This window comes from Electrona antarctica (genome assembly GCF_951216825.1).
Source record: "Electrona antarctica genome assembly, chromosome: 4".
Taxonomy (NCBI): Eukaryota; Metazoa; Chordata; class Actinopteri; order Myctophiformes; family Myctophidae; genus Electrona; species Electrona antarctica.
In genome coordinates, this window is record NC_136809.1 from 1,630,143 (window position 1) to 1,652,353 (window position 22,211).

General features: G+C 45.5%; 1 protein-coding gene across 6 annotated transcripts in view; it reads right to left on the reverse strand.

Annotated features, from left to right (window-relative positions):
* Positions 1 to 22,211, reverse strand: part of kif16ba (kinesin family member 16Ba) — a 101,800-nt gene that overhangs the window by 13,306 nt on the left and 66,283 nt on the right. For all 6 annotated transcript variants that reach the window (XM_079500061.1, XM_079500060.1, XM_079500059.1 and 3 more), the window contains one exon: positions 20,194 to 20,262. In XM_079500061.1, coding sequence (XP_079356187.1) covers positions 20,194 to 20,262 — 69 coding nt within the window. The remainder of the gene's footprint in view (positions 1 to 20,193; positions 20,263 to 22,211) is intronic.

Below are 22,211 nucleotides of genomic sequence, written 5' to 3' on the forward strand. Positions count from 1 at the left end.
ACGGGTGGCTCCCGGTCCCACTGGGACCCGTGTCCTGGTCAGGAGTCTTCACTGAGTCCCGGTCAGGAGTCTTCACTAAGTCCCGGTCTGGATCCAGGGTCTTCACTAAGTCCCGGTCAGGATCCAGGGTCTTCACTAAGTCCCGGTCTGGAGTCTTCACTAAGTCCCGGTCTGGATTAAGGGTCTTCACTAAGTCCCGGTCTGGAGTCTTCAATAAGTCCCGGTCTGGATCCAGGGTCTTCACTAAGTCCCGGTCAGGATCCAGGGTCTTCACTAAGTCCCGGTCTGGAGTCTCCACTAAGTCCCGGTCTGGATTAAGGGTCTTCACTAAGTCCCGGTCTGGAGTCTTCAATAAGTCCCGGTCTGGATCCAGGGCCTTCAGTAAGGATCCACACAGCTCCTGGGTGAGCTCCTTGCTGTGGGTGAACACGGCCAGTATGTTGTGGTCGTTGCGGCCGATGAGGCGGACGTGCTGTCCCGCCAGGCTCACCTGGACTTCCTGGATGTTGGAGAGGCAGAAATGGTGGAAAACTAACAGGTCTTCCCTCCTCCTTCCAGAGTCCGTCGCAGCACAGATGGCGTACAGGTCCTTCTCCAGCAGGACCAGAACCGCGGGCCGAGCCGCGGGCCGCTGGCAGTTTGCCACTCGGAGCCGGTAGATCCTGGCCGTCCGGTCGGACTGCATCTGAGGCAGCAGCGTCTGCAGCAGCCGGAGCAGCTCTGGGGGCGGGGCCGACATCGCTCCGGGGAATGCCACCAGACGCTGAGTGAAGATATGGGCGTTGCCGTGTCTGTGCGACGACACGGAGCCCGCGGGCCAATCAGAGGACGAAGCGGAGCCCGCGGGCCAATCAGGGGCGTCGGCAGAGTCCCGGGACCGATCGGAGCTGAAGAGACGGTCCCGGGACAGATCCACCAGCTCCACTCTCTCCTCTTCGACGGTAGCGGCCGGCGGTGGTCGTAGCGTCGGTCGAGCTGCGACCGCGGGGAAGTCTCCCGCCATCGTCGTCAGGTACCGAGACAGGACGACCTTCATCTCGCCGACTCCTCCCACTTTCCGCATGACGTCGTCGCGGGTGTTTTCCAGACGCACGCTGGCGTCCCTGTACGCTTCGGACAGCTTCCCGGACACGTAGCCCAGGACGTAGCTCTGGCTGCCCTCCAGGTGTTTCCTGAGCACGCTGACGCACCGCTGCTCTTTATGTCCAGCCCGCGGTTCTTCCTCAGCGGTTCGTTGGAGATGTCGCCCCTGCGGTGCTTCGGCTGAGGTTTGGTCGAGAGCGTGACCTTCGGCTGAGCTCTGAGACGGCGAGCTCGGACCGTCGGAGACATTCGACCGTTTCGTGATCCCAGAGCCGTCGTGGCATTTCTCGGCGGAGCGCTGACAGGAGACGTTCAACAGGAGCCTCTTCTCGTCGTCCGTGGACAGGCACTCCACGTCGTCCGTGGACAGGCACTCCACGTCGTCCGTGGACAGGCACTCCACGTCGTCGCCGCGACCGGGGACCGCCGAACATCTTTCGCCGCCGGTGACGTTCGCGTGGAGACGGGCGCGGTGCTTGGCGACGGCGGAGGAGGAAGATGAAACGCCCGAATCTCGGCGTCCAGGAGGGAGGAGCTCAGTCTTCTTTTCGTCGTCGGGTCCTAGCTTCCACCGCCCGTCCGTCTCGCCGTCTCTGCAAATCAACGCTTTGTTGTCAAACGAGACATACAGCGTCGTTTTTGATTGGTCTAATGGTCCATGTGTCTCCAGACCATCTGAACAGTGGTCTAATGGTCCATGTGTCTCCAGAACATCTGAACAGTGGTCTAATGGTCCATATGTCTCCAGAACATCTGAACAGTGGTCTAATGGTCCATGTGTCTCCAGACCATCTGAACAGTGGTCTAATGGTCCATATGTCTCCAGACCATCTGAACAGTGGTCTAATGGTCCATGTGTCTCCAGACCATCTGAACAGTGGTCTAATGGTCCATGTGTCTCCAGACCATCTGAACAGTGGTCTAATGGTCCATGTGTCTCCAGACCATCTGAACAGTGGTCTAATGGTCCATGTGTCTCCAGACCATCTGAACAGTGGTCTAATGGTCCATGTGTCTCCAGACCATCTGAACAGTGGTCTAATGGTCCATGTGTCTCCAGACCATCTGAACAGTGGTCTAATGGTCCATGTGTCTCCAGACCATCTGAACAGTGGTCTAATGGCCCATGTGTCTTCATGTGGTTCCTCTCCAGTTCCTCTGAAGCCGTCCTGTGGCGGTCATCATCATCATCGTAGTTGTTCGCCTCGGTGGTGGGCGGGAGGCCGTGGGGCGACGCCCACAACGAGCCGGCCTCTCTCTGTGTGCACAAGGGAAGGGGGCGGAGCAACCCGTGACTACAGAGATGAAGAGGAGACGGTCCGTAGTGATCCACCCAATCAGAACCGTGCTGGTCCTTCCGTCACCAGGTGCAGGAAATCAATGATTGGTCGTTTTAAATTAAGAACCGATATATGCATACAAAGATTAAAACATGCAAATCATTAGTGTCCTGACGATAAAACAGCAATCAATAAAACAGCAATCACGCCATTTTCCAAACTTTTGGACATAAACGAGCAGGCATGCAGCGCTGAGAAACTATGTTTAGTGTTTGTTTCAAGTAGTAGTAGAGGGTGAACAAACAGTCAAAAAGGACACGCACATCTATACCTATAGGCTGGGTACTGGATCACATCTATACCTATAGGCTGGGTACTGGATCACATCTATACCTATAGGCTGGGTACTGGATCACATCTATACCTATAGGCTGGGTACTGGATCACATCTATACCTATAGGCTGGGTACTGGATCACATCTATACCTATAGGCTGGGTACTGGATCACATCTATACCTATAGGCTGGGTACTGGATCACATCTATACCTATAGGCTGGGTGCTGGATCACATCTATACCTATAGGCTGGGTACTGGATCACATCTATACCTATAGGCTGGGTACTGGATCACATCTATACCTATAGGCTGGGTACTGGATCACATCTATACCTATAGGCTGGGTACTGGATCACATCTATACCTATAGGCTGGGTACTGGATCACATCTATACCTATAGGCTGGGTACTGGATCACATCTATACCTATAGGCTGGGTACTGGATCACATCTATACCTATAGGCTGGGTGCTGGATCACATCTATACCTATAGGCTGGGTACTGGATCACATCTATACCTATAGGCTGGGTACTGGATCACATCTATACCTATAGGCTGGGTACTGGATCACATCTATACCTATAGGCTGGGTACTGGATCACATCTATACCTATAGGCTGGGTGCTGGATCACATCTATACCTATAGGCTGGGTGCTGGATCACATCTATACCTATAGGCTGGGTACTGGATCACATCTAAACCTATAGGCTGGGTACTGGATCACATCTATACCTATAGGCTGGGTACTGGATCACATCTATACCTATAGGCTGGGTACTGGATCACATCTAAAGCTATAGGCTGGGTACTGGATCACATCTATACCTATAGGCTGGGTACTGGATCACATCTATACCTATAGGCTGGGTACTGGATCACATCTAAAGCTATAGGCTGGGTACTGGATCACATCTATACCTATAGGCTGGGTACTGGATCACATCTATACCTATAGGCTGGGTACTGGATCACATCTATACCTATAGGCTGGGTGCTGGATCACATCTATACATATAGGCTGGGTACTGGATCACATCTATACCTATAGGCTGGGTACTGGATCACATCTATACCTATAGGCTGGGTACTGGATCACATCTAAAGCTATAGGCTGGGTACTGGATCACATCTATACCTATAGGCTGGGTACTGGATCACATCTATACCTATAGGCTGGGTACTGGATCACATCTAAAGCTATAGGCTGGGTACTGGATCACATCTATACCTATAGGCTGGGTACTGGATCACATCTATACCTATAGGCTGGGTACTGGATCACATCTATACCTATAGGCTGGGTACTGGATCACATCTATACCTATAGGCTGGGTACTGGATCACATCTATACCTATAGGCTGGGTACTGGATCACATCTAAAGCTATAGGCTGGGTACTGGATCACATCTAAACCTATAGGCTGGGTACTGGATCACATCTATACCTATAGGCTGGGTACTGGATCACATCTATACCTATAGGCTGGGTACTGGATCACATCTAAAGCTATAGGCTGGGTACTGGATCACATCTAAAGCTATAGGCTGGGTACTGGATCACATCTATACCTATAGGCTGGGTACTGGATCACATCTATACCTATAGGCTGGGTACTGGATCACATCTATACCTATAGGCTGGGTGCTGGATCACATCTATACATATAGGCTGGGTACTGGATCACATCTATACCTATAGGCTGGGTACTGGATCACATCTATACCTATAGGCTGGGTACTGGATCACATCTAAAGCTATAGGCTGGGTACTGGATCACATCTATACCTATAGGCTGGGTACTGGATCACATCTATACCTATAGGCTGGGTACTGGATCACATCTAAAGCTATAGGCTGGGTACTGGATCACATCTATACCTATAGGCTGGGTACTGGATCACATCTATACCTATAGGCTGGGTACTGGATCACATCTATACCTATAGGCTGGGTGCTGGATCACATCTATACATATAGGCTGGGTGCTGGATCACATCTATACCTATAGGCTGGGTACTGGATCACATCTATACCTATAGGCTGGGTGCTGGATCACATCTATACCTATAGGCTGGGTACTGGATCACATCTATACCTATAGGCTGGGTACTGGATCACGTCTATACCTATAGGCTGGGTACTGGATCACATCTATACCTATAGGCTGGGTACTGGATCACATCTATACCTATAGGCTGGGTGCTGGATCACATCTATACCTATAGGCTGGGTACTGGATCACATCTATACCTATAGGCTGGGTACTGGATCACATCTATACCTATAGGCTGGGTACTGGATCACATCTATACCTATAGGCTGGGTACTGGATCACATCTATACCTATAGGCTGGGTACTGGATCACATCTATACCTATAGGCTGGGTACTGGATCACATCTATACCTATAGGCTGGGTACTGGATCACATCTATACCTATAGGCTGGGTACTGGATCACGTCTATACCTATAGGCTGGGTACTGGATCACATCTATACCTATAGGCTGGGTACTGGATCACATCTATACCTATAGGCTGGGTACTGGATCACATCTATACCTATAGGCTGGGTACTGGATCACGTCTATACCTATAGGCTGGGTACTGGATCACATCTATATCTATAGGCTGGGTGCTGGATCACATCTATACCTATAGGCTAGCCTCGGTCCCAGGCTCACTTAACTGCGAAAAAGAAGAGCCTGGTCACAGCCTAGGACAAATAAGCTATCTAAGGCAGGACTTCCGCCGTGTAAACCCCCCCCCGGAAGTTAACGTTTTTTGACCAATCGCCGCGTTGTGTTCCCGAAAATGTATTCCCGCTGAAATGATCATTGGGTGGGGACTAGTAAACACAGCCGCACCGCGTGACGTAGTTATCTTACACGCAACACTTCCGCCACTTCCGCTGATAGTCTTTTCAGCGTAGGTCTTGGCCAGGGTGCCTATAGGCTGGGTACTGGATCACATCTATACCTATAGGCTGGGTACTGGATCACATCTATACCTATAGGCTGGGTACTGGATCACATCTATACCTATAGGCTGGGTACTGGATCACATCTATACCTATAGGCTGGGTACTGGATCACATCTATACCTATAGGCTGGGTACTGGATCACATCTATACCTATAGGCTGGGTACTGGATCACATCTATACCTATAGGCTGGGTACTGGATCACATCTATACCTATAGGCTGGGTACTGGATCACATCTATACCTATAGGCTGGGTGCTGGATCACATCTATACCTATAGGCTGGGTACTGGATCACATCTATACCTATAGGCTGGGTACTGGATCACATCTATACCTATAGGCTGGGTACTGGATCACATCTATACCTATAGGCTGGGTGCTGGATCACATCTATACCTATAGGCTGGGTGCTGGATCACATCTATACCTATAGGCTGGGTACTGGATCACATCTAAAGCTAAAGGGCTGGGTACTGGATCACATCTATACCTATAGGCTGGGTGCTGGATCACATCTATACATATAGGCTGGGTGCTGGATCACATCTATACCTATAGGCTGGGTACTGGATCACATCTATACCTATAGGCTGGGTGCTGGATCACATCTATACCTATAGGCTGGGTACTGGATCACATCTATACCTATAGGCTGGGTACTGGATCACATCTATACCTATAGGCTGGGTACTGGATCACATCTATACCTATAGGCTGGGTACTGGATCACATCTATACCTATAGGCTGGGTACTGGATCACATCTATACCTATAGGCTGGGTGCTGGATCACATCTATACCTATAGGCTGGGTGCTGGATCACATCTATACCTATAGGCTGGGTACTGGATCACATCTAAAGCTAAAGGGCTGGGTACTGGATCACATCTATACCTATAGGCTGGGTGCTGGATCACATCTATACATATAGGCTGGGTGCTGGATCACATCTATACCTATAGGCTGGGTACTGGATCACATCTATACCTATAGGCTGGGTGCTGGATCACATCTATACCTATAGGCTGGGTACTGGATCACATCTATACCTATAGGCTGGGTACTGGATCACATCTATACCTATAGGCTGGGTACTGGATCACATCTATACCTATAGGCTGGGTACTGGATCACATCTATACCTATAGGCTGGGTACTGGATCACATCTATACCTATAGGCTGGGTACTGGATCACATCTATACCTATAGGCTGGGTACTGGATCACATCTATACCTATAGGCTGGGTACTGGATCACATCTATACCTATAGGCTGGGTGCTGGATCACATCTATACCTATAGGCTGGGTACTGGATCACATCTATACCTATAGGCTGGGTACTGGATCACATCTATACCTATAGGCTGGGTACTGGATCACATCTATACCTATAGGCTGGGTACTGGATCACATCTATACCTATAGGCTGGGTGCTGGATCACATCTATACCTATAGGCTGGGTGCTGGATCACATCTATACCTATAGGCTGGGTACTGGATCACATCTAAACCTATAGGCTGGGTACTGGATCACATCTATACCTATAGGCTGGATACTGGATCACATCTATACCTATAGGCTGGGTACTGGATCACATCTAAAGCTATAGGCTGGGTACTGGATCACATCTATACCTATAGGCTGGGTACTGGATCACATCTATACCTATAGGCTGGGTACTGGATCACATCTAAAGCTATAGGCTGGGTACTGGATCACATCTATACCTATAGGCTGGGTACTGGATCACATCTATACCTATAGGCTGGGTACTGGATCACATCTATACCTATAGGCTGGGTGCTGGATCACATCTATACATATAGGCTGGGTGCTGGATCACATCTATACCTATAGGCTGGGTACTGGATCACATCTATACCTATAGGCTGGGTGCTGGATCACATCTATACCTATAGGCTGGGTACTGGATCACATCTATACCTATAGGCTGGGTACTGGATCACGTCTATACCTATAGGCTGGGTACTGGATCACATCTATACCTATAGGCTGGATCACATCTAAAGCTATAGGCTGGGTACTGGATCACATCTAAAGATATAGGCTGGGTACTGGATCACATCTAAAGCTATAGGCTGGATCACATCTAAAGCTATAGGCTGGGTACTGGATCACATCTAAAGCTATAGGCTGGGTACTGGATCACATCTACAGCTATAGGCTGGGTACTGGATCACATCTATACCTATAGGCTGGGTACTGGATCACATCTATACCTATAGGCTGGGTACTGGATCACATATATACCAATAGGCTGGGTACTGGATCACATCTATAGCTATAGGCTGGATCACATCTAAAGCTATAGGCTGGGTACTGGATCACATCTATACCTATAGGCTGGGTACTGGATCACATCTATACCTATAGGCTGGGTACTGGATCACATCTATACCTATAGGCTGGGTACTGAATCACATCTATACCTATAGGCTGGGTACTGGATCACATCTATACCTATAGGCTGGGTACTGGATCACATCTATACCTATAGGCTGGGTACTGGATCACATCTATACCTATAGGCTGGGTACTGGATCACATCTAAAGCTATAGGCTGGGTACTGGATCACATCTATACCTATAGGCTGGGTACTGGATCACATCTATACCTATAGGCTGGGTACTGGATCACATCTAAAGCTATAGGCTGGGTACTGGATCACATCTAAAGATATAGGCTGGGTACTGGATCACATCTAAAGCTATAGGCTGGATCACATCTAAAGCTATAGGCTGGGTACTGGATCACATCTAAAGCTATAGGCTGGGTACTGGATCACATCTACAGCTATAGGCTGGGTACTGGATCACATCTATACCTATAGGCTGGGTACTGGATCACATCTATACCTATAGGCTGGGTACTGGATCACATCTAAAGCTATAGGCTGGGTACTGGATCACATCTATACCTATAGGCTGGGTACTGGATCACATCTATACCTATAGGCTGGGTACTGGATCACATCTAAAGCTATAGGCTGGGTACTGGATCACATCTATACCTATAGGCTGGGTACTGGATCACATCTATACCTATAGGCTGGGTACTGGATCACATCTATACCTATAGGCTGGGTGCTGGATCACATCTATACATATAGGCTGGGTGCTGGATCACATCTATACCTATAGGCTGGGTACTGGATCACATCTATACCTATAGGCTGGGTGCTGGATCACATCTATACCTATAGGCTGGGTACTGGATCACATATATACCTATAGGCTGGGTACTGGATCACGTCTATACCTATAGGCTGGGTACTGGATCACATCTATACCTATAGGCTGGATCACATCTAAAGCTATAGGCTGGGTACTGGATCACATCTAAAGATATAGGCTGGGTACTGGATCACATCTAAAGCTATAGGCTGGATCACATCTAAAGCTATAGGCTGGGTACTGGATCACATCTAAAGCTATAGGCTGGGTACTGGATCACATCTACAGCTATAGGCTGGGTACTGGATCACATCTATACCTATAGGCTGGGTACTGGATCACATCTATACCTATAGGCTGGGTACTGGATCACATCTATACCAATAGGCTGGGTACTGGATCACATCTATAGCTATAGGCTGGATCACATCTAAAGCTATAGGCTGGGTACTGGATCACATCTAAAGCTATAGGCTGGATCACATCTAAAGCTATAGGCTGGGTACTGGATCACATCTAAAGCTATAGGCTGGGTACTGGATCACATCTACAGCTATAGGCTGGGTACTGGATCACATCTATACCTATAGGCTGGATCACATCTAACGCTATAGGCTGGATCACATCTAAAGCTATAGGCTGGATCACATCTAAAGCTATAGGCTGGGTACTGGATCACATCTAAACCTATAGGCTGGATCACATCTAAAGCTATAGGCTGGGTACTGGATCACATCTAAACATATAGGCTGGATCACATCTACAGCTATAGGCTGGGTACTGGATCACATCTAAACATATAGGCTGGATCACATCTACAGCTATAGGCTGGGTACTGGATCACATCTAAAGCTATAGGCTGGGTACTGGATCACATCTATAGCTATAGGCTGGATCACATCTAAAGCTATAGGCTGGGTACTGGATCACATCTATACCTATAGGCTGGGTACTGGATCACATCTATACCTATAGGCTGGGTACTGGATCACATCTATACCTATAGGCTGGGTACTGAATCACATATATACCTATAGGCTGGGTACTGGATCACATCTATACCTATAGGCTGGGTACTGGATCACATCTATACCTATAGGCTGGGTACTGGATCACATCTATACCTATAGGCTGGGTACTGGATCACATCTAAAGCTATAGGCTGGGTACTGGATCACATCTATACCTATAGGCTGGGTACTGGATCACATCTATACCTATAGGCTGGGTACTGGATCACATCTAAAGCTATAGGCTGGGTACTGGATCACATCTATACCTATAGGCTGGGTGCTGGATCACATCTATACCTATAGGCTGGGTGCTGGATCACATCTATACATATAGGCTGGGTGCTGGATCACATCTATACCTATAGGCTGGGTACTGGATCACATCTATACCTATAGGCTGGGTGCTGGATCACATCTATACCTATAGGCTGGGTACTGGATCACATCTATACCTATAGGCTGGGTACTGGATCACGTCTATACCTATAGGCTGGGTACTGGATCACATCTATACCTATAGGCTGGATCACATCTAAAGCTATAGGCTGGGTACTGGATCACATCTAAAGATATAGGCTGGGTACTGGATCACATCTAAAGCTATAGGCTGGATCACATCTAAAGCTATAGGCTGGGTACTGGATCACATCTAAAGCTATAGGCTGGGTACTGGATCACATCTACAGCTATAGGCTGGGTACTGGATCACATCTATACCTATAGGCTGGGTACTGGATCACATCTATACCTATAGGCTGGGTACTGGATCACATCTATACCAATAGGCTGGGTACTGGATCACATCTATAGCTATAGGCTGGATCACATCTAAAGCTATAGGCTGGGTACTGGATCACATCTAAAGCTATAGGCTGGATCACATCTAAAGCTATAGGCTGGGTACTGGATCACATCTAAAGCTATAGGCTGGGTACTGGATCACATCTACAGCTATAGGCTGGGTACTGGATCACATCTATACCTATAGGCTGGATCACATCTAAAGCTATAGGCTGGATCACATCTAAAGCTATAGGCTGGATCACATCTAAAGCTATAGGCTGGGTACTGGATCACATCTAAACCTATAGGCTGGATCACATCTAAAGCTATAGGCTGGGTACTGGATCACATCTAAACATATAGGCTGGATCACATCTACAGCTATAGGCTGGGTACTGGATCACATCTAAACATATAGGCTGGATCACATCTACAGCTATAGGCTGGGTACTGGATCACATCTAAAGCTATAGGCTGGGTACTGGATCACATCTATACCTATAGGCTGGGTACTGGATCACATCTAAAGCTATAGGCTGGGTACTGGATCACATCTATACCTAAAGGGTGGGTACTGGATCACATCTATACCTATAGGCTGGGTACTGGATCACATCTAAAGCTATAGGCTGGGTACTGGATCACATCTATACCTATAGGCTGGGTACTGGATCACATCTAAAGCTATAGGCTGGATCACATCTAAAGCAATAGGCTGGATACTGGATCACATCTATACCTATAGGCTGGGTACTGGATCACATCTAAAGCTATAGGCTGGGTACTGGATCACATTTAAAGCTATAGGCTGGGTACTGGATCACATCTATACCTATAGGCTGGGTACTGGATCACATCTAAAGCTATAGGCTGGGTACTGGATCACATCTAAAGCTATAGGCTGGGTCCTGGATCACATCTATACCTATAGGCTGGGTACTGGATCACATCTAAAGCTATAGGCTGGATCACATCTAAAGCTATAGGCTGGATCACATCTAAAGCTATAGGCTGGATCACATCTAAAGCTATAGGCTGGATCACATCTAAAGCTATAGGCTGGATCACATCTAAAGCTATAGGCTGGGTCACATCTAAAGCTATAGGCTGGATCACATCTAAAGCTATAGGCTGGATCACATCTAAAGCTATAGGCTGGATCACATCTAAATCTATAGGCTGGGTACTGGATCACATCTATACCTATAGGCTGGGTACTGGATCACATCTATACCTATAGGCTGGGTACTGGATCACATCTAAAGCTATAGACTGGGTACTGGATCACATCTAAAGCTATAGGCTGGGTCCTGGATCACATCTATACCTATAGGCTGGGTACTGGATCACATCTAAAGCTATAGGCTGGATCACATCTAAAGCTATAGGCTGGATCACATCTAAAGCTATAGGCTGGATCACATCTAAAGCTATAGGCTGGATCACATCTAAAGCTATAGGCTGGGTCACATCTAAAGCTATAGGCTGGATCACATCTAAAGCTATAGGCTGGATCACATCTAAAGCTATAGGCTGGATCACATCTAAATCTATAGGCTGGGTACTGGATCACATCTATACCTATAGGCTGGGTACTGGATCACATCTAAAGCTATAGGCTGGGTAATGGATCACATCTATACCTATAGGCTGGGTACTGGATCACATCTAAAGCTATAGGCTGGGTACTGGATCACATCTATACCTATAGGCTGGGTACTGGATCACATCTAAAGCTATAGGCTGGGTAATGGATCACATCTATACCTATAGGCTGGGTACTGGATCACATCTAAAGCTATAGGCTGGGTACTGGATCACATCTATACCTATAGGCTGGGTACTGGATCACATCTAAAGCTATAGGCTGGGTACTGGATCACATCTAAACCTATAGGCTGGGTACTGGATCACATCTAAAGCTATAGGCTGGGTACTGGATCACATCTATACATATAGGCTGGGTACTGGATCACATCTAAAGCTATAGGCTGGGTACTGGATCACATCTATACCTATAGGCTGGGTACTGGATCACATCTATAAATATAGGCTGGGTACTGGATCACATCTATACCTATAGGCTGGGTACTGGATCACATCTATACCTATAGGCTGGGTACTGGATCACATCTAAACCTATAGGCTGGGTACTGGATCACATCTAAACCTATAGGCTGGGTACTGGGTCACATCTAAAGCTATAGGCTGGGTACTGGATCACATCTAAAGCTATAGGCTGGATCACATCTAAAGCTATAGGCTGGGTACTGGATCACATCTAAAGCTATAGGCTGGATCACATCTAAAGCTATAGGCTGGGTACTGGATCACATCTAAAGCTATAGGCTGGATACTGGATCACATCTAAAGCTATAGGCTGGGTACTGGATCACATCTAAACCTATAGGCTGGGTACTGGATCACATCTAAAGCTATAGGCTGGGTACTGGATCACATCTAAAGCTATAGGCTGGGTACTGGATCATATCTAAAGCTATAGGCTGGGTACTGGATCACATCTAAAGCTATAGGCTGGGTACTGGATCACATCTAAAGCTATAGGCTGGGTACTGGATCACATCTATACCTATAGGCTGGGTACTGGATCACATCTACACCTATAGGCTGGGTGCTGGATCACATCTATACCTATAGGCTGGGTGCTGGATCACATCTATACCTATAGGCTGGGTGCTGGATCACATCTATACCTATAGGCTGGGTACTGGATCACATCTAAAGCTATAGGCTGGGTACTGGATCACATCTATACCTATAGGCTGGGTACTGGATCACATCTAAAGCTATAGGCTGGGTACTGGATCACATCTATACCTATAGGCTGGGTACTGGATCACATCTAAAGCTATAGGCTGGGTACTGGATCACATCTAAAGCTATAGGCTGGATACTGGATCACATCTAAAGCTATAGGCTGGATCACATCTAAAGCTATAGGTTGGGTACTGGATCACATCTAAACCTATAGGCTGGGTACTGGATCACATCTAAACCTATAGGCTGGGTACTGGGTCACATCTAAAGCTATAGGCTGGGTACTGGATCACATCTAAAGCTATAGGCTGGATCACATCTAAAGCTATAGGCTGGGTACTGGATCACATCTAAAGCTATAGGCTGGATCACATCTAAAGCTATAGGCTGGGTACTGGATCACATCTAAAGCTATAGGCTGGATCACATCTAAAGCTATAGGCTGGGTACTGGATCACATCTAAAGCTATAGGCTGGATACTGGATCACATCTAAAGCTATAGGCTGGGTACTGGATCACATCTAAACCTATAGGCTGGGTACTGGATCACATCTAAAGCTATAGGCTGGGTACTGGATCACATCTAAAGCTATAGGCTGGGTACTGGATCATATCTAAAGCTATAGGCTGGGTACTGGATCACATCTAAAGCTATAGGCTGGGTACTGGATCACATCTAAAGCTATAGGCTGGGTACTGGATCACATCTATACCTATAGGCTGGGTACTGGATCACATCTACACCTATAGGCTGGGTGCTGGATCACATCTATACCTATAGGCTGGGTGCTGGATCACATCTATACCTATAGGCTGGGTGCTGGATCACATCTATACCTATAGGCTGGGTACTGGATCACATCTAAAGCTATAGGCTGGGTACTGGATCACATCTATACCTATAGGCTGGGTACTGGATCACATCTAAAGCTATAGGCTGGGTACTGGATCACATCTATACCTATAGGCTGGGTACTGGATCACATCTAAAGCTATAGGCTGGGTACTGGATCACATCTAAAGCTATAGGCTGGATACTGGATCACATCTAAAGCTATAGGCTGGATCACATCTAAAGCTATAGGCTGGGTACTGGATCACATCTAAACCTATATGCTGGGTACTGGATCACATCTAAACCTATAGGCTGGGTACTGGATCACATCTAAACCTATAGGCTGGATCACATCTAAAGCTATAGGCTGGGTACTGGATCACATCTAAAGCTATAGGCTGGGTACTGGATCACATCTATACCTATAGGCTGGGTGCTGGTTTACATCTATACCTATAGGCTGGGTACTGGATCACATCTATACCTATAGGCTGGGTACTGGATCACATCTATACCTATAGGCTGGGTACTGGATCACATTTAAAGCTATAGGCTGGGTACTGGATCACATCTATACCTATAGGCTGGGTACTGGATCACATCTAAAGCTATAGGCTGGGTACTGGATCACATCTAAAGCTATAGGCTGGATCACATCTAAAGCTATAGGCTGGGTACTGGATCACATCTAAAGCTATAGGCTGGGTACTGGATCACATCTAAAGCTATAGGCTGGGTACTGGATCACATCTATACCTATAGGCTGGGTACTGGATCACATCTAAAGCTATAGGCTGGGTACTGGATCACATCTAAAGCTATAGGCTGGGTACTGGATCACATCTATACCTATAGGCTGGGTACTGGATCACATCTATACCTATAGGCTGGGTACTGGATCACATCTATACATATAGGCTGGGTACTGGATCACATCTAAAGCTATAGGCTGGGTACTGGATCACATCTATACCTATAGGCTGGGTACTGGATCACATCTATACCTATAGGCTGGATCACATCTAAAGCTATAGGCTGGGTACTGGATCACATCTATACCCATAGGCTGGGTGCTGGATCACATCTATACCTATAGGCTGGGTACTGGATCACATCTAAAGCTATAGGCTGGGTACTGGATCACATCTATACCTATAGGCTGGGTACTGGATCACATCTATACCTATAGGCTGGGTACTGGATCACATCTAAAGCTATAGGCTGGGTACTGGATCACATCTATACCTATAGGCTGGGTACTGGATCACATCTAAAGCTATAGGCTGGGTACTGGATCACATCTAAACCTATAGGCTGGGTACTGGATCACATCTAAAGCTATAGGCTGGGTACTGGATCACATCTAAAGCTATAGGCTGGGTACTGGATCACATCTAAAGCTATAGGCTGGGTACTGGATCACATCTAAAGCTATAGGCTGGGTACTGGATCACATCTAAAGCTATAGGCTGGGTACTGGATCACATCTATACCTATAGGCTGGATCACATCTAAAGCTATAGGCTGGGTACTGGATCACATCTATACCTATAGGCTGGATCACATCTAAAGCTATAGGCTGGGTACTGGATCACATCTATACCTATAGGCTGGGTACTGGATCACATCTATACCAATAGGCTGGGTACTGGATCACATCTATACCTATAGGCTGGGTACTGGATCACATCTATACCTATAGGATGGGTACTGGATCACATCTATACCTATAGGCTGGGTACTGGATCACATCTAAAGCTATAGGCTGGGTACTGGATCACATCTAAACCTATAGGCTGGGTACTGGATCACATCTAAAGCTATAGGCTGGGTACTGGATCACATCTAAAGCTATAGGCTGGGTACTGGATCACATCTATACCTATAGGCTGGATCACATCTAAAGCTATAGGCTGGGTACTGGATCACATCTATACCTATAGGCTGGGTACTGGATCACATCTATACCTATAGGCTGGGTACTGGATCACATCTATACCTATATGCTGGGTACTGGATCACATCTATACCTATAGGCTGGGTACTGGATCACATCTATACCTATAGGCTGGGTACTGGATCACATCTATACCTATAGGCTGGGTACTGGATCACATCTATACCTATAGGCTGGGTACTGGATCACATCTAAACCTATAGGCTGGGTGCTGGATCACATCTATACCTATAGGCTGGGTACTGGATCACATCTATACCTCTAGGCTGGGTACTGGATCACATCTATACCTATAGGCTGGGTACTGGATCACATCTATACCTATAGGCTGGGTACTGGATCACATCTATACCTATAGGCTGGGTACTGGATCACATCTAAAGCTATAGGCTGGGTACTGGATCACATCTAAAGCTATAGGCTGGGTACTGGATCACATCTATACCTATAGGCTGGGTACTGGATCACATCTATACCTATAGGCTGGGTACTGGATCACATCTATACCTATAGGCTGGGTACTGGATCACATCTAAAGCTATAGGCTGGGTACTGGATCACATCTAAACCTATAGGCTGGATACTGGATCACATCTAAAGCTATAGGCTGGGTACTGGATCACATCTATACCTATAGGCTGGGTGCTGGATCACATCTATACCTATAGGCTGGGTGCTGGATCACATCTAAAGCTATAGGCTGGGTACTGGATCACATCTATACCTATAGGCTGGGTACTGGATCACATCTAAAGCTATAGGCTGGATCACATCTAAAGCTATAGGCTGGGTACTGGGTCACATCTAAACCTATGGGCTGGCTACTGGATCACATCTAAACCTATAGGCTGGCTACTGGATCACATCTAAACCTATAGGCTGGGTACTGGATCACATCTAAAGCTATAGGCTGGATCACATCTAAAGCTATATGCTGGGTACTGGATCACATCTAAAGCTATAGGCTGGGTACTGGATCACATCTAAAGCTATAGGCTGGGTACTGGATCACATCTAAAGCTATAGGCTGGGTACTGGATCACATCTATACCTATAGGCTGGGTACTGGATCACATCTATACCTATAGGCTGGGTACTGGATCACATCTATACCTATAGGCTGGGTACTGGATCACATCTATACCTATAGGCTGGGTGCTGGATGACATCTAAAGCTATATGCTGGATCACATCTACAGCTATATGCTGGATCAAAATAAAGTCATAATGAAGAAATGAAAGAACCAATTAATGATCCCAAAATATCTTTACTGGTAGGTAACGTTTCGGGCCGCAGCCCTTCCTCAGACCTTGAAGGGCTGCGGCCCCAAACGTTACCTACCAGTAAAGATATTTTGGGATCATTAATCGGTTCTTTCATTTCTTCATAGTGTTTGTTTCAAACATTAACCCCTAGAGGTGTTCCTCAGGGCTCTGTATCAATACATTTAACCCCTGGAGGTGTTCCTCAGGGCTCTGTATCAATACATTTAACCCCTGGAGGTGTTCCTCAGGGCTCTGTATCAATACATTTAACCCCTGGAGGTGTTCCTCAGGGCTCTGTATCAATACATTTAACCCCTGGAGGTGTTCCTCAGGGCTCTGTATCAATACATTTAACCCCTAGAGGTGTTCCTCAGGGCTCTGTATCAATACATTTAACCCCTGGAGGTGTTCCACAGGGCTCTGTATCAATACATTTAACCCCTGGAGGTGTTCCTCAGGGCTCTGTATCAATACATTTAACCCCTAGAGGTGTTCCACAGGGCTCTGTGAAGGCTGTGACTTTCCCCTCATCCCTAAACTAGCACAATAAGTGCATTGTATGTAGTCATAGCACTTCATAGTATATATGTACACCATAGTATAGCATATATGTATAGTTTATATGTATAGTGTCGTTATATAGATATGTTCTAGTTATAGTTTATATGTATAGTGTCATTATATAGATATGTTCTAGTCACGTTCTTAGCTTACGCATGTTTCGCGATAAATGCATTTTATATATGTGATGTATTCCCATGCTTTTTGTTCTTGCTTAATGTAAGTCGCTCTGGATTAAGAGCGTCTGCTAAATGCCTAAATTGTAAATTGTAAATTGTAAACTAAATTGTTGCAACTAGCCCATCTACATGGACACGTTGTGAGCTTGTAGATCTACATGGACACGTTGTGAGCTTGTAGATCTACATGGACACGTTGTGAGCTTGTAGATCTACATGGACACGTTGTGAGCTTGTAGATCTACATGGACACGTTGTGAGCTTGTAGATCTACATGGACACGTTGTGAGCTTGTAGATATACATGGACACGTTGTGAGCTTGTAGATCTACATGGACACGTTGTGAGCTTGTAGATATACATGGACACGTTGTGAGCTTGTAGATCTACATGGACACGTTGTGAGCTTGTAGATCTACATGGACACGTTGTGAGCTTGTAGATCTACATGGACACGTTGTGAGCTTGTAGATCTACATGGACACGTTGTGAGCTTGTAGATCTACATGGACACGTTGTGAGCTTGTAGATCTACATGGACACGTTGTGAGCTTGTAGATCTACATGGACACGTTGTGAGCTTGTAGATCTACATGGACACGTGAGCTTGTAGATCTACATGGACACGTTGTGAGCTTGTAGATCTACAAGCTCACAGTGTGCTGCGCCGTGTGACACACTGTGAGCTTGTAGATCTACAAGCTCACAGTGTGCTGTGCCGTGTGACACACTGTGAGCTTGTAGATCTACAAGCTCAGTGTGTCACAGCTTGTAGATCACATGTAGATCTGAATGTTTGTCTGTCTGGGGTACGAACAGCTGCAATACCACTGGGTGACCTAAAGTGGCGCTGTTGAGCAGCCATTCGTTCACACTGAGCACTAGAACTATAAGTGCAGCCAGCCAGCAGCCTGTGTCATTGACACTAAATGACATCTCAGATGTGTTTAGGACATGAGGTTAGTAATGTACTGGTTATTATAGTCTTGCACATTCCTCCATTTATAATTAATTATATCTGTTTGAAATCGGCACACAAGTTGTTACGATTGCGGGCATGATGTATGTGCATTCATGCATTTGCACACAAAAGGGCTGCTTTCTCACATTCAAACTGGCAACCCTGAACGTTCCAAAGTGTGTAAATTCAGACATAGAGAAATCATATGAATAGTTTCCATCGGGTTAATCTTCAGGGTCACAGTGGGGTAAAGTGATCGGTCAGATTAATCTCCAGAGTAAAGTGATCGGTCAGATTAATCTCCAGGGTAAAGTGATCGGTCAGATTAATCTCCAGGGTTAAGTGGGCGGTCAGATTAATCTCCAGGGTAAAGTGATCGGTCAGATTAATCTCCAGGGTAAAGTGGGCGGTCAGATTAATGTTAAGGGTTAAGTGGGCGGTCAGATTAATGTTAAGGGTTAAGTGGGCGGTCAGATTAATGTTAAGGGTTAAGTGGGCAGTCAGATTAATGTTAAGGGTTAAGTGGGCAGTCAGATTAATGTTAAGGGTTAAGTGGGCAGTCAGATTAATGTTAAGGGTTAAGTGGGCAGTCAGATTAATGTTAAGGGTTAAGTGGGCGGTCAGATTAATGTTAAGGGTAAAGTGATCGGTCAGATTAATTTTAAGGGTTAAGTGGGCGGTCAGGTTAATCTTAAGGGTTAAGTGGGCGGTCAGGTTAATCTTAAGGGTTAAGTGGGCGGTCAGGTTAATCTTAAGGGTTAAGTGGGCGGTCAGGTTAATCTTAAGGGTTAAGTGGGCGGTCAGGTTAATCTTAAGGGTTAAGTGGGCGGTCAGGTTAATCTTAAGGGTTAAGTGGGCGGTCAGGTTAATCTTAAGGGTTAAGTGGGCGGTCAGGTTAATCTTAAGGGTTAAGTGGGCGGTCAGATTAATTTTAAGGGTTAAGTGCAAATCGGTGCAAAACAAACTCACCTCATATTTGAGTTTCCGTGAATGGGCGTGGCTCTGCAGGGCGTGGCTCTGCAGGGCGTTGTCATCATCCTGAAATCAATCCAATGTAATGTGAATATATATATATATATATATATATGGCTTCCATATTACATCAATAACAAACTCTATGCAGTAATTAAAGGTGATATAGACAAGTTTTCAGCCAAAATTTTAAATATATATACATGTATTTTCTTGGCCTTTCCCCCCTCTATCTTTCCCTATATTATGATGCTGAGGTGTTCTCCTGCAACAGGACACTCCCCCTTTGGCCCCCTCTGGCTGAAGTCGGGACGTCGGGGGGGATTTAAACTTTTAGCCAATTGCAGCGCGAGGCTGTGACGGTGTGTTCAACCCAGCAGTATCACAATGAAAACGAGGCTGTGACGGTGTGTTCAACCCAGCAGTATCACAATGAAAACGAGGCTGTGACGGTGTGTTCAACCCAGCAGTATCACAATGAAAACGAGGCTGTGACGGTGTGTTCAACCCAGCAGTATCACAATGAAAACGCCATGCGATTTCAATTGCAATGTATAATATTATCCCCATATCTTAGTTTCACTAACATTGTTCATGTGAAATAGTATGTTTATGATTTAATATGTAAGCCTATTGAAATTATGAGAATCGCTATGTATAGCGCATGGTTGGGTGGTGTGAAACTGAACAACACCAGCAGCAAGCACCCCTCAGAACTCGGAGGATCCTTAGTCACAGAACGACTTGGACCCCAATAAAATCTCCTGGTTACATCAATATGGTTCATGTGGAGTGGGTTGTATGTGCTTATTTGTTGAAATGGTGGAAGTGGAAGTGAGTAATAGTATCATGTCACCAGCCACCACCGCGGCGACTGCCTGCCGGCCGGCTTGAAGCAGCATTCAAGCCGTCGCGGATCATCATAGCGATTTGAGACATAATAGATCAAATAGCTCCATAACGGTGGAGCTATTTGATCTTTGGTCTGTTAGCCTGACAGAGCTACAGTATAATAATAACAAGTAAGACGCGCAAACGCGGGAAGCGAACGCAGCTCGTAAATTGCAATAACAACAATTAGAATAAATTACGTACTTTTTAAGGTTTTTTTTAAGTTAAGTTTTTTTAAATTAAATGTTTTTTCAAGTTTTTTTTTAGTGTGTGTATGTGTGCGTGCGTGCGTGTTTCTTTTTTAGGTTTTTTTTTTTTAAAGTTTTTTGTTTAAGTTTTTTTTTAAGTTAAGTTTTTTGTGTGTGTGCGTTTTTCCTTTTTAAGTTTTTTTAATAATAACTTACCTCGTCTGTTAGCCTGAAAGAGCTACAGTATAATAATAATAATAATAATAATAATAATAATAACTTACCTGGTCTGTTAGCCTGACAGAGCTACAGTATAATAATAATAATAATAATAATAATAATAATAACTTACCGTCTGTTAGCCTGACAGAGCTACAGTATAATAATAATAATAATAACTTACCTCGTCTGTTAGCCTGACAGAGCTACAGTATAATAATAATAATAATAATAATAACTTACCTCGTCTGTTAGCCTGACAGAGTTACAGTATAATAATAATAATAATAATAATAATAACTTACCTCGTCTGTTAGCCTGACAGAGCTACAGTATAATAATAATAATAATAACTTACCTCGTCTGTTAGCCTGACAGAGCTACAGTATAATAATAATAATAATAACTTACCTGGTCTGTTAGCCTGACAGAGCTACAGTATAATAATAATAATATTAACTTACCTCGTCTGTTAGCCTGACAGAGCTACAGTATAATAATAATAATAATAATAACTTACCTCGTCTGTTAGCCTGACAGAGTTACAGTATAATAATAATAATAATAATAATAATAATAACTTACCTGGTCTGTTAGCCTGACAGAGCTACAGTATAATAATAATAATATTAACTTACCTCGTCTGTTAGCCTGACAGAGCTACAGTATAATAATAATAATAATAATAATAATAACTTACCTGGTCTGTTAGCCTGA